This window comes from Schistocerca gregaria, chromosome 1, assembly GCF_023897955.1.
Source record: "Schistocerca gregaria isolate iqSchGreg1 chromosome 1, iqSchGreg1.2, whole genome shotgun sequence".
In the NCBI taxonomy this organism is placed as follows: Eukaryota; Metazoa; Arthropoda; class Insecta; order Orthoptera; family Acrididae; genus Schistocerca; species Schistocerca gregaria.
In genome coordinates, this window is record NC_064920.1 from 783,908,217 (window position 1) to 783,922,914 (window position 14,698).

The window sequence follows — 14,698 nt, forward strand, 5'->3', positions numbered from 1 at the left end:
CCAGAGTCTGCCATTTGAGTTTGCTAAATATCTCCGTAACGTTATCATGCTTACCAGATAACTTCTTTCGATATTCTCTATCTCCTCTGTCAATCCGACCTGGTACGTATCCCACACTGATGAGCAATACTCAATTGTAGGTTGAATGAGTGTCTTGTAAGCCATCTCCTTTGTTGATGGACTACATTTTCTAAGGACTCTCCCAATGAATCTCAACCTGGTACCTGCCTTCCCAACAATTAATTTTATATGATCATTCCACTTCAAATCGTTCCGCACGCATACTCCCGGATATTTTACAGAAGTAAGTGCTTCCAGTGTTTGTTCCTCTATCATATAATCGTACAATACAGGATCCTTCTCTCTATGTGTTTGCAATACATTACTTTTGTCTATGTTAAGGGTCAGTTGCCACTCCCTGCACCAAGTGCCTATCCGCTGCAGCTCTTCCTGCATTTCGCTGCAATTTTCTAATGCTGCAACTTCTCTGTATACTGGAGCATCATGCGCGAAAAGCCGCATGGAACTTCTGACACTATCTTCTAGGTCCTGAGTTTGTCCCTCATTTTTGTTAAACTGCAAATTAATAGCAGTTGGTAGAGTTTGGTCTTAACCATTACATGTGCACAACACATGTATATAATAAGTCTGAAATATGTATAACAGACCAGTGAAAATAGCGGTAAAGTTTGGTCATAGTGGTAACTTAATTGTTAATTATTGATGGATTGTAGGAAAATACAGTTTTGTATTTCTCCTATTTTTTAGTTCATTGCTCACTCAATTTCCCATTTTTTTCTAAATTTTAATTTTATTGAGTGGGTAGATATTTTGAAGTAGCTTATTAATTTTTCTGTGGTCAGGATCCTTTCTTAGCTAGGTTATCAGCTAGTGCATTGGTCCTCACCCCTGTGTGAGCTTTGAATAGATTCAAAGTCTATGTGCCAACTGTACATTTGGAATATTCTGATTTTGCATTATATTTCTTCTTTGAATTTCTTAATGAATCCAGCACTATCTTGCTGCCAGTGTGTGTTACAGCAATTTCCTATGCTTTCCCATTCCAGTTGTGGGAAGAATGATTGCTGGCAAGCCTCCCTGTGAGTTCAGATCTCTCCAGTGTTATCCTCATAGTATTTTTGTGAGATACACATAGGAGGTAGCACTATATAGTGCTCCCCTCCCCCCGTGACCGCTACCCTCCCCCCGTGACCGCTACCCTCCCCCCGTGACCGCTACCCTCCCCCCCGTGACCGCTACCCTCCCCCCCGTGACCGCTACCCTCCCCCCCGTGACCGCTACCCTCCCCCCCGTGACCGCTACCCTCCCCCCGTGACCGCTACCCTCCCCCCGTGACCGCTACCCTCCCCCCGTGACCGCTACCCTCCCCCCGTGACCGCTACCCTCCCCCCGTGACCGCTACCCTCCCCCCGTGACCGCTACCCTCCCCCCGTGACCGCTACCCTCCCCCCGTGACCGCTACCCTCCCCCCGTGACCGCTACCCTCCCCCCCGTGACCGCTACCCTCCCCCCGTGACCGCTACCCTCCCCCCGTGACCGCTCCCCTCCCCCCGTGACCGCTCCCCTCCCCCCGTGACCGCTCCCCTCCCCCGTGACCGCTCCCCCTCCCCCCCCGACCGCTCCCCCTCCCACCCGACCACTCCCCCGCCCCCCCCCCGACAGCTCCCCTGCCCCCCGACAGCTCCCCTGCCCCCCCGACAGCTCCCCTGCCCCCCGACCACTTCCCTCAAGGGAAAGGTAGATACTGCCTACAGGAAAATTAAAGAGGGCTTTGGCGAAAAGAGGAGCAGTTGTATGAATAACAAGTGTTCAGATGAAAAACCAGTATTAAGCAACGAAGGGAAAACTCGGAAATAGGAGTGTGTATAGGGGTTGTACCAGGGAAATGAACTTGAAGTCAGTACAATAGACATGGAAGAGGAAACAGATGAAGACAAGATGGAAGATATGATACTCAAAGAAGAATTTGACAGAGCCCTGAAAGACCTAAGTGGAAACAAGGTCCCAGGAGTAGATGACATTCCCACGGAACTGCTGACATACTTGGGAGGGCCACCCATGACTAAACTGTTCCACCTGGTGTGAAGATATACAAGACAGGATTTCAGGAAGAATGTAGGAATTCCAATTCCAAAGAAAGCATGTACTGACAATTGTGAATATTGCAAACTATCAGTTTAATAAGTCATGTTTCCACAATACTGGCATGAATTATGTGCAGAATTATGTGGAAAAACTGGTAGAAGCCAATCTCTGGAAAGATGAGATTGGGTTCTGGGGAAAGTTGGAATACATGAGGCAGTACTACCCTACAACTTATTTTAGAAGATAGGTTAGAGAAAGGCAAGCTTACATTTATAGCATTTGTAGATTTGGAGAAGGCTTTTGATGATGTTGACTGGAATATTCTGTTTCAATTTGTAAAGGTAGGAGGGGTAAAATACAGAGAGCAAAAAGTTATTTTCAACTTGTACAGAAACCAGACAGCAGTTACAGGGAGAGGGCATGAAAGGGGAGCAGTGGTTGAGGAGGGAGTGAGAGAGAGTTGTAACCTATCCTCAATGTTATTCAGTCCGTACATTGAGCAATCTGTCAAGGAAACCAAGGAGAAATCTGAAAAGAGAATTAAAGTTAAGGTAAAGAAATAAAAAGTTTAAGGTTTGCTGATGGCATTGTAATCCTTCAGAGACAGAAAAGGAATTGGCAGTGCGGTTGAATGGAATGGACAATGTCGTGAAAGGAGGACATAAGATGAAAGTTAACAAAAGCAAAGCAAGTGTAATGGAAAGCAGTTGAATTCAGTCGGGTGATGCTGAGGGATTTAGATTAAGAAGTGAGACACTAAAATTGGTAGGTGCATTTTGCTGTTTAGGCAGTAAAATAACTTATGATGGCCAAAGTAGAGAGGATATAAACTGTGTACTTGTAATGTCAAGAAAAGTGTTTCAGAAGAAGAAGAATTTGTAAAGATTAAATATAAATTTAAGTGACAAATTGCCTATTGGCTTCTGTCTCAGTTTTGCGACTTTTGTTTGATGATTTATCTGACCTTTCACCAGTATGAGTGGCTGGCACTGTCAAGGCATCACACTCCATTGCTGGTATGGAGGTGAAGTTTTGACAGTGCCATCCCCTCGATGTGGAAAAACATTAGGTAAATTGAAAGGGTAGAAGAGCTTCAGTAAAGTTTTGAAGGTAGGAGATGTACTGGAAGAAGTAAAGCTGTGAGGACGAGGCGTGAGTTGTGCTTGGGTAGCTCAGATGGTAGAGCACTTGCTCGCGAAGGGCAAAGGTCCCCATTTCGAGTCTCGGTCCGGCACACTGTTTTAATCTGTCAGGAAGTTTCATATCATAGCACACTCCACTGCAGAGTGAAAATCTCATTCTGATTAGGTAAGGAACCGAGACAGAATCCAACAGGCAATTTGTAAACAAGTGGCCACAAAAGCCTTCAAAAAAACATTTCACTCTTTGGAAATCTCTTCTGAAGATATTTGCCTATAGTGTAGCCTTGTACAGAAGTGAAATGTAGATGATAAGCAGTTCAGAAGAATGCTTAAGGTTACATGGTTGTATTGATCAGTTGATAGGACACATTCTGAGATATCAAGCAATCATCACTTTTGTATTGGAGGGAAGTGTTGGGATAAAAACTATATATAGGCAGATTCAGAAGGATGTAAGTTGCAGCAGCTATTCGAATATGAAGAGTCTTGCACGGGATAGAGTAGCATGGAGTGTTGCATCAAATCAATCTTTGGATGAAGATCACAATAACAAGAGACTTGTTCAGAAATATGCCTTCAAGTAATAACTACCACGAGTGGTAGTGCATGCAGTGTAGCATAGGGGTTGGCATTGGTGGTTGACCGGCTGAGGTCACCACTTTAAACTCTACCACCAACAGCTATCTGTTATTTAGCATTTCCCATTTCTGGAAGGTTCTTGAAACATCTTGTGTTCATAGCAGTTGTGTATTCTGGAATATGTGAAGTGTATAAATACCTGAATTCTGGAAAAATATTTGATAGTTGACGAAGTCTTAACATTAAATTTCTTGCCTGACAGTAATCTGGATCATGCTTCAGGTTCTGCATTGAGTGAACCTTAATATAATTGATTAGCAGTTTAAATTCTTTGATAAACAGAACCCATCTCATGAATCAGCTATGTAGCAATGTATGTACATTAAAAATGCCAAAATATTTTGGTCAGTATATATTAGTATCCTTAAACTCCACACTAATGTTTGAAACTTCTGTAAACTCCAGACAGTAGATAGTAGTACTTTATCAGTAGCTGAATGGATTTAACTTCTGTTTGCTTAGACTTCCCACTACTGAAGGCTATATAACTTGGTGCTGTCGGTTCTTTAGATCCCATTTTCCTTGGACCAGTTTACAGCCAAACCATATTCCAATGCATCTGTGGTTAACTTAAAATCCTGATTCATTCTTGAATGACATAAAAGTTTAACCTCTTCTAGTGATCCCAAATCCACTTGGATTTTTGCTTCAATAAATTTAATAATTGTTGATTGTTCATAGCCTGTAATTTTGTAAATTACATTAGTGCAGCATCTGTATTTGCCAGTGTCCGTTATGCATCTCCAAAGGACCATTGCATCGAATTTTACAGACACTGTCAAATGCAGACACTGTACTGATGTATTTCTGCCAAAGCCAAGGCAGCCTGAAAGGAAAGGAAACAAGTCTCTCCCTGTGCCTGAATCACATAGTTATGTGACCACTATGGGAAGCAGAAGTTTGGATCTGTCTGTGAGACATGCTCGGATAGCCGAAGTGGATAAGGCAACCACTCATGTAAAAAGTGGAAAACCTGGGATTGAGTACCAACATGGCACAAATTTCCTGTAAACGGTATAGCTGTGGTCTTCACAACTTGTATAAATTTTCTGTAAAATCCGAGTACCGTAAAAATTACTATGTTTATTTTACATTCTTTGGTCCAGGACATACCTTTAAAGTTTGTATTCCTTCAGGAACTCAATCATAAAATTTTTTGGCAAAGTTAAATACCCAACAGTCTATTTCTACACACACTACTCTCATCATTAGAATTAAAGATTTTATTTCTGTTTCTCATTTAATTACTGGTACTAATAATAATAATAATAATAATAATAATAATAATAATAATAACAATAATTATTATTACTCTGTTTTCTAACTGTGCAATATTTCATTTTGTTTTTTTGGTTGGAAGCAAGATTTGTAACAGTTTCTGTTGCAATTATCAGATGATGAGTTGTCATCGTGGTTATAATCCCCTTGTTCTTTATTTAACTTGTCCAGCCGCTCTATAAATGTCAATAATTTAGTTTAATTTGGCCCTCCAAGGTACCACATTTCGTTTCTTACATGGTAAGGTAATTTATGAACCAATACTTATATTTGCTCTTAAGCGGTTGCTTTAATTGCTAGATGTGAGATTATTATGCGAGTTAGAAATTTCTTGATAAATAAAAGAGTAAGATACTTTTATTATATTTTCTATCAAACAACAAAATTCAAACATTAAAATACATGAAAATATATCTTTATATATGTAAAAATCAAAACGAAAGATTTTTTCCATTGTCAAGCTTGTTAAGGCAATGTTTTTTGTTCCTCTAAAGAATGTGATAAACGGTTAACAGAATCAACCACATGACCACAGATGCTACAGCTTGACAATTAAATGATTCTTCTCAATAGGATCACCTAAGTACTTGGACTTTATTATATCCAATTTGTATACCTATTATAACCACCTCAACTATTGTTGTAGTATATAGGAACTAATAACTTGAGTGCTAACTTTTCAGGAGTGCTCGACACCTACAAAGCAATACAAAAAATGAAAGGAGTGATACTGAACAGAAAAAGTATGGGACTATTACTAGTAAACCACTGAGGTCTTAAAGATAACCTTTGCATTGAGGACAACTTTGATTTAATGAGCTTTTAAACACTGACAAACAAATAAATGATGAAATTAGTTCTGTTAGTAAAATGGTTGGTTCATGGTAGTTCCAGTTGCATTATCTACCAGTATGTTTCTGATTTCATTAATGTTTTGGTAAGATTTATGTTGTGTTCTCCAGCCAGTTTCCTGTCCTAAGTATAAGATATTTTTGCCACTACCTGATCCTCTTCTGTCCCCCACAACCACACTCCCCCTTCTTTTTTCATCTTCATGTCCACCTCAGTCCTTTTCTTAAGACAATCTGTTTCCCTCCCTGTAACAGTTCTAGTTTCTTTCTTTTTTTCTGTCATTATCATTCATTATTCATCATGCATGCACTGATTTGTCTCCTCCAAACCCCAGCTGACTGTGAACCACTATCTTGTAATGTATAATTCAGAGAGCACAACGGACTATTTTAGTTTGCCCTGCTACCCTGCCTGTTCCTTACCTTTTGAGAAATAGTTTATATGTTCAGAATTTGTAGGAAAATCATATACTCTATTTCACTAGTTATTTTTTTGCCACTTATGTCCAACCCATCAACCCCCCCTCCCCCTCCCCCATCCCCTCCTAGAAATGGCACTTCCACACTCAGAGGTGGTTTTTATTTATATGAACCTGTTTTCAATTTTCCAGTGTTTGTTTTCATTTAACCATCAGTATTTCATTGCTGGTACTGAATCATGTTTTGTCCACTCATTTTCAGGGGCAGTCATGGTCTATTGGCATATGGCTCAAACTACACTGTTGTTATTATTGACACAAAAAATGTCCAGCCAATACAGTGTCTCGATAAACATAAAGCAATGGTGAATAAGGTAAATATTTAATTTAAAATGAAACTTATATTTAGTGTGTAATAAAGTTTAGACTTTTTTTGTTTTGCAATAGAAAATGCTGTCTAAACTTCTTTTTTATTCTTCCCTTATACAGGTATTGTGGGAGAATGTGTCTCACAATAGACATCTTCATGAGCAAGTGACTCTTAATTTGATTTCTTCAGATACAACAGGGCATATTATTGTGTGGGATGTTGCTGCTGGAATTCCATCTGCTATATTACAGGATGGCAGCAAACCAATCCTAGGTTAGTATGTAAAGTACTGTTGGTGGCCGGTTGGCTTTACCTGGTTGTATGTTTCTACATTTACACCCTACAAGCCACCTTACACAGCACAATGGGCTGTACATTGCATATCACTGTCATTTTCAAACTTGTGAAAGATATTGGACTATAGATGCACCAAGGTTTTGGTTTTGGGAGGAGAATTCTAGGAGAGCTGCAAGGTTCAGTTGTTCAATAAGCAATGTGTATTCTGTATTGCTTATTATTAGTCCCACATACGAATTGAATTTTTGTGACATGATCTGCCAACAGAACTTAAAATTGATATGAGTGTTTCTATTCTGACTATTCATGATGGAGTCTGGTGGCAGTGTTCGGAAATCGTAGGTGGAATCATCAGTGAGAATGAATGTTTGAGTCAGGCCTGGAGACATGCTTAGATAAACTGATTCTTATGGTGTCTGCTCACAGTATATAGGAAACCCAGGTGTGAGCACTGGTCTGGCACAAATTTTCAGTTGTCATTGGTATATTCATTACATTACAGGTTCGGCATGTAAAGAGTTTGCACCACTATCATTTTGTGTCACTGTATCTTCTTTGATTTCTTCCCCATCAATCTATTCTTTTAATTTCAGTGCATTTAATTCATTTAATGATTATTGCTAACTGTTCTACATATTATCTGTGCTTGAATTAATTTGGTGAATTATTGATGGGTGCTGCAGTTTTCAAAAACATAATTTCAAACATAATCTCAGTAGACCTATTGCATCCCTCCTTTGATTATAAATCCAATTCTTAGTGTAGCATGCTACATAGAGGAAGAATTTTCTAACTTTGACTAAGGATATCAAGTCGGTTCCCAATGCCTGCTCTATGCTGTAATAAAACATGGCCTAATTGAACTTTTTTCCCCAACTAGTGAAGTATGTGATGCCACCTAAATTCTGGTAAGATTTGGGCTTGAAACATTAGTTTACAAAAATTCAACAGCATATCCTGTTTAAAGAAAATGAAATTATTTGTTAATAATTTTAAAAGACTGTTTCAACTTCATGGTGTGGGTTCCTGTAGTCATGTCCTAGTTCATGAACCACAGGCAATGTATGAGTGGCCAAGGAAGTGGTCCCAACAGTCGGGATACCAGTTACTTTGGAATAAGGCTGGGCATCTCGGACATATTCCGAGTCATGGTCACCTTTGTGCTCCTACCGTAAAGACTACCAAATCCAGCGGTTAGTCCCTCAACCATTAGGGATAAAACCCAATGGGACGCGGGGAAAGTAAGGCTAGCAACCTGCTACCCTGGTACTTTAAATATGATGGCAACAATCAGAGCAAAATGCCTCGGACCTTTGGAGGTGACGGAGTCCCACCTCTAACTGACAAACCAGGGACTCCTAAGATACGACTTTGCAAACAAATGGTAATGAGATGGGAAGCTATTAATATCAATGGGGGCTACTCTGGGAAGAAGGTAGAGCTGGCTATGTAGGAGGATAAGAGTGGAGAAACTTCAGGATAAGGAAATCAGGCACAAGTACATAACAGCGGTCTCAGAAAGGTACCAGTTAGTTGAATGTAGTCAATTAGTCATTGGAAAAGGAATGGACAAGGTAGAGGGACACAGTACTAGAAGTGGCTAAAGAATGTCTTGGAACAGTAGTGTGTAAAAGTAGGATGAAGCAAACACCTTGGTGGAATGACACAGTCAAGGCAGCCTGTAAAAGAAAAAAGAAGGCGTATCGAAAATGACTACATACTAGAACTCAGGTAGACAGAGAAAGTTATGTTGAAGAAAGAAACAAAGCCAAACAGATAATGGCAGCATCCAAGAAGAAATCTTGGGAAGACTTTGGAAACAGGTTGGAGAATTTGGGTCAAGCTGCTGGAAAACCATTCTGGAGTGTAATTAGCAGTCTTCGAAAGGGAGGTAAGAAGGAAATGACAAGTATTTTGGACAGGTCAGGAAAACTGCTGGTGAATACTGTGGATGCCTTGGACATATGGAGGGAATATTTTGAAGAGTTGCTCAATGTAGGTGAAAATACGATCAGTAATGTTTCAGATTTGGAGGTAGAATGGGATAGGAATGATTATGGAAATAGGATCACATTTGAGGAAGTGGAGAAAATGGTCAGTAGATTGCAGTGCAATAAAACAGCTGGGGTGGATGAAATTAAGTCGGAACTCATCAAATACAGCGGAATGTCAGGTCTTAAATGGCTACACAGGATAATTGAAATGGCCTGGGAGTCAGAACAGGTTCCATCAGACTGGACAAAAGCAGTAATCACACCAATCTTTAAACATGGAAACAGAAAAGATTGTAACAACTACAGAGGTATCTCTTTAATCAGCGTTGTGGGTAAAATCTTCTCAGGTATTGTTGAAAGGAAAGTGCGAGTATTAGTTGAGGACCAATTGGATGAAAATCTGTGTGGTTTTTTGCCTCTTAGAGGTTGTCAGGACCAGATATTTAGCTTACAGCAAATAATGGAGAAGTGTTATGAGTGGAACAGGGAATTGTATCTATGCTTTATAGATCTAGAAAAGGCATATGACTGGGTTCCTAGGAGGAAGTTATTGTCTGTTCTACAAGATTAACTTTTGCAAGCAATTAAAGGTCTTTACATGGATAGTCAGGCAGCAGTTAGAGGTGACGGTAAATTGAGTTCATGGTTCAGAGTAGTTTCAGGGGTAAGACAAGGCTGAAACCTGTATCCATTGCTGTTCATATTATTTATGGATCATATGTTGAAAACAATAGACTGGCTGGGTGAGATTAAGATATGTGAACACAAAATAAGCAGTCTTGCATATGCGGATGACTTAGTAGTGATGGCAGATTCGATTGAAAGTTTGCAAAGTAGTATTTCAAAGCTAGATTAGAAATGTAAGGACTATGGTATGAAGATTAGCATCTCCAAAACGAAAGTAATGTCAGTGGGAAAGAGATATAAACGGATTGAGTGCCAAATAGGAGGAACAAAGTTGGAACAGGTGGACGGTTTCAAGTACTTATGATGTATATTCTCACAGGATGGCAACATAGTGAAAGAACTGGAAGCGAGTTGTAGCAAAGCTAATGCAGTGAGCGCTCAGCTATGATCTACTCTCTTCTGCAAGAAGGAAGTCAGTACCAAGAATAAGTTATCTGTGCACCGTTCAATCTTTCGACCAACTTTCTTGTATGGGAGCGAAAGCTGGGTGGATTCAGGTTACCTTATCAACAAGGTTGAGGTAACGGATATGAAAGTAGCTAGGATGATTGCAGGTACTAGTAGATGGGAACAATGGCAGGATGGTGTCCACAATGAGGAAATCAAAGAAAAACTGGGAATGAACTCTATGGATGTAGCAGTCCGGGCGAACAGGCTTAGATAGTGGGGTCATGTTACACGCATGGGAGAAGCAAGGTTACCAAAGAGACTCATGGGTTCAGCAGTAGAGGGTAGGAGGAGTCGGGGCAGACCAAGGAGAAGGTACCTGGATTCGGTTAAGAATGATTTTGAAGTAATAGGTTTAACATCAGAAGAGGCACCAAAGTTAGCACTGAATAGGAGATCATAGAGGAATTTTATAAGGGGCTATGCTCCAGACTGAACGCTGAGAGGCATAATTAGTCTTAGATGATGATGATGATGATGATGATGATGATGATGATGATGATGTCTCAACTCAGATAAAACATATGTCACCATTTATATTTTTAGGTTTTTTGTATCAGTATGCAGATGATGTTGTAACATTACAGGAAGTTTCCAGTTTTAATAACTGCAAATGTTTTAACCTTTATCATCAGTTGTTATTACTAAAAAATCTTCAAATAAATACATGTCCTTAAGAACATTCAGTAAACTAAATTTGATGAACTATCTAAAAACAAAAATCGCACTGCCATGGTGTTGGCTTATTGAAAGTTCTAGAAGTTTTGAGGATAACAGCTTGTTATATATTATTATGCGTAAGCACTAACTGCATCAGACTGTTTTTGATGCACCTGTAAAGCTCGTTGCAATGTGTGTAGCAGCAGATAGATAGTGAAAAAGAGTTATATGTTTAATGTGTTGAGATTTTCGTGTGGAAATGTGGAACTACGTGTAAAATTTTATGTGGAATGATAAATAAATCAAATTTCTGAAAGAATAACTATTAGCTCCATGACGTATCCTTTAACATTCTGGATCTCAAATATATTACACAACATTTCAGTGCCTCTAGACGCTGACACCATCTTAAAAGGCTAACTGAACTTCTTACATTTGTTTGATGTCATGCTTCTTGAACATGAATATACTGTCATGTGCTAACATAGGATAGAGGGAAGACGGGTGCTTTGTCAGTCTACAATTTCCGAACAGCAAGAAGCAGATGCAGAAACACAAATTCCCAGTGAAGGCAGTGGTGACTTGGATCAGTGCCAAACACTCCCACAGGGCACCTGCGAGAGATGCAGATTTTGGGACTCAACAGGATTTTTGCAGCATTAGACTCGAGGAATTCAGGGGTCTGATTAGCATTATTTATTAGTGATCAAACTAACTCCTACACTGAAGGCTAATTCTAAACATTAGAAAAAGCAACTATCAAACTTGTTGCCTCTGGTAAAACATGCCTTTTCATGGTCATCTTCTGCTTTGATGCCTTACAACAGAATCTAGGTGGCAGATGGAGTTACCACTTAATTCTCTGAAGTGAAACGTCTCCACTGGGACAGCTGCCCATAACATCTGCAATTTGCAGGGCTCTGGTACTACTATTTAGCTAGGGTAACCTAAACACTACCGCTTTTGCCTGCTCTCTGCATTTTGTCTCCAATTTCCTATCATGGAGTGCGCATGATGGTTCCTAATGGTCTTAAGCATAGCAATGTAAAATTAATTTCATCCTCAGTGTATGACAATACATTGCTTGTTAGACATGTAATGTTTTCGATTGTAGCTACTGCTATATATGTATATATTCTGCAAGCCACCTTATTGTATGTGGTGGAAGTTACTTGTGATACCACTATTTTTGCTCCTATCCGTGTTCCATTCCTCAGTGGTATGTAGGGAGCAACTGCTTTGTTGACAAACAGCCTCGTATATCTTGCAAATTTATCCACAGGATCAAATGTACATTATGCCTCTTCCTTTACACAATTTTTACACGTGTCAGTTATGTTCCCATAAGAGCGATATATTGACTTCGACGTGCGAGGTAATAAATCTGGTCCAATTTCAGTAATTTTACATTTTGTTCAGTAAACGACAGTGTGGAACTGTATCGAATGTCTTCCTGAAGTTGGGGAACATAGCATCAATTTGGGCACTGATGTCTTCAGTGCTCTGAATCACATGGATGAACAGAGCGAGCTGAGTTTTGGAAGAACTCTGCTTGTGGAATCCGTGTTGATCTTTATAGAGGGGACTAACAGATTATCAAAAGCAAGACTAGTCCTAGTATGTGAACTACACAAATATATGGTGATTTCTTTGTTTTAGTTAGTGTTGTCTAACACGAAAGTCATGAGTTCTGTCCCAGCCACTATTAAAAATATGAATAAAAAAATTCATATACTATGGCAGCCAAAGACTATCATTCTGTCAGTAATATTGATGTGTGGTCGAGGTTACCATTTTTCCCCTTTGTGTGAGAAATTATCCATGTAACTTCATGAACCAGCAATTATCAAGAGTCTAAGGATAATGGAGGCAATGGAATCTACTGCATTGAAGACACAAAGGTATATTTTTGGGGCATGCAGCCTTTTAAATAATTTCAGATCAATTACACCCATGTACGTGCCACTAAACTTTTGCTGGTCTCGTATAATTCATCACCTTCATCTTGACAAGTCTCTATTAATAGTAGTCCCAACCACAAAACCTAAACAAGAGAGTAGATTACATTTGCTAACATCCATTATATATGCATCTACAACCTCTGATCCTCCCACGACCTCTAAGATGCAGCAACAAAGGAGTGCCCCCCCCCCCCCCAAAAAAATAAAAATCATGATCATCCAGTATCAGCATGTACTGAACAAGCTGAATCATATCCTTATCCAGGGCTTTGATTATAAATTGTTATTCTTGGAAATGAGGGGCATCCTGTTAAGATGCTTCCTATGCCTTCCAAAGTAGTATTCTGTTATCCACTCAACCTACACATCATCCTTGTCCATCCCTATGCCACTCCCACTCCCAACCCCCTTGCCATGTGGGTCATATCCTTATTGAAGATCAAAATGCAAGACCTGACCAATCCACCCAACCCTGCATTTCATACTCCAGTCCTGCCACAGGTTTATCCTCTCTTATCAGAGACAGGGCCATCTGTGAAAGCAAATACCAGCTCTGCTTCAATCACTGCACAGTGTTTTATGTTCGCGTGATCACCAACCAGCTGTCCACCAGCATGATTTACACCATCAAACTGTGTCCAAGAACGAAGTTAACCACTCAGTGGCCCTCACTGGGCACAACATGCTAGAATTCAACACATGATTTGGACCCTTGCCTCCAGCACCAGCTTTCTTATTTGTACAATATGTCTCTTGCTCTCGGAACCCTCTTGGCCTCAATCTCTGCTAACCTACTGTCCTCGTACCTTCTATCCAGCAGTTTCCCTTTCCTCTGTCCTGTCGTCCTTTCTCATTCTTTGCCTCCACATCATCTTCATTGTTTGCCGCACCTCATGTGCTCTGGTACACCTGTGTCATATGCCTAGCCCATGCATGTGCCACAATTTCCTTCCACATTCCTAGCTTACCCACCTACTGCCTACCTCTGAGCCACTGACAACACATTCCCAGCCACTCATCCTGCTCACACCTGTCTCCTGCTCTACCCACTCCACCTGACACAAACCCTCAGTCCGATCCAGCTGCCAAACTGCAATCCCGGCATTGTGAGCCAACCAGAACACTGTGTGTGTGTGTGTGTGTGTGTGTGTGTGTGTGTGTGTGTGTGTGGGCACACGCGCGCACGTTAGCGCACACGCGTGTTTGGACTCTAGCTCTTCAAACGATTTTTTCCAATACCAAACAAAGTTTTCTTTTATTTTGTGTGTGCCTCTCGACAACTCACTGCTTCTGGTATTTGGCGATTGGTCTCCATTACTCCTAAATTAATAGGTGAAATTCTAAGAAATGGGAAGGTTTACGTGGCTGGCAGTTGAAGTTTTAATTGTTTGCTCTGCCCACTTCTATATCTTCTGGGGACACCAATTTTTGTTCATTTTATGCCGTTGGTCAGAAGGTGTATGTTGTTCTGCCTTGAAGGAAGCTCGTACTCACTATTTAAGCTTCTTACTTCCTTGCAGTTTATCAGCCTTTCTCCTCGACCTTCATAATTTATTAGATTTAACCTTGAATTTAAAAACAGAAGATTCCATAGGCAGCTTCCATTGGTTCACCGACACTGTAATAATTCTTGAATGGGAGACATACCTTGTGTCCAGTATTGTTCCAGTTATGCAATACCACTGAGAGATTATAGCAGGTGGAATAGTGGGACTGGCTGGGCTTCAGTGGCAACCAACAGTGTCTGGTATCCTGATGTCTGCTCATACTAAAGACAGTTGTAAGCGGACTGGAAATGCAGCAGACTGTGGGATGAGCCAGTATCGAGAGGAGCGATGTTGATTCTA

The 14,698-nt window shown here is 40.4% G+C and overlaps 1 protein-coding gene across 2 annotated transcripts in view; it reads left to right on the top strand.

Moving 5' to 3' along the window:
• LOC126269161 (WD repeat-containing protein 11-like) overlaps positions 1 to 14,698 on the top strand; it is a 220,153-nt gene that overhangs the window by 31,096 nt on the left and 174,359 nt on the right. For both annotated transcript variants that reach the window (XM_049973970.1, XM_049973972.1), the window contains exons 3-4: positions 6,698 to 6,809; positions 6,925 to 7,078. In XM_049973970.1, coding sequence (XP_049829927.1) covers positions 6,698 to 6,809; positions 6,925 to 7,078 — 266 coding nt within the window. The remainder of the gene's footprint in view (positions 1 to 6,697; positions 6,810 to 6,924; positions 7,079 to 14,698) is intronic.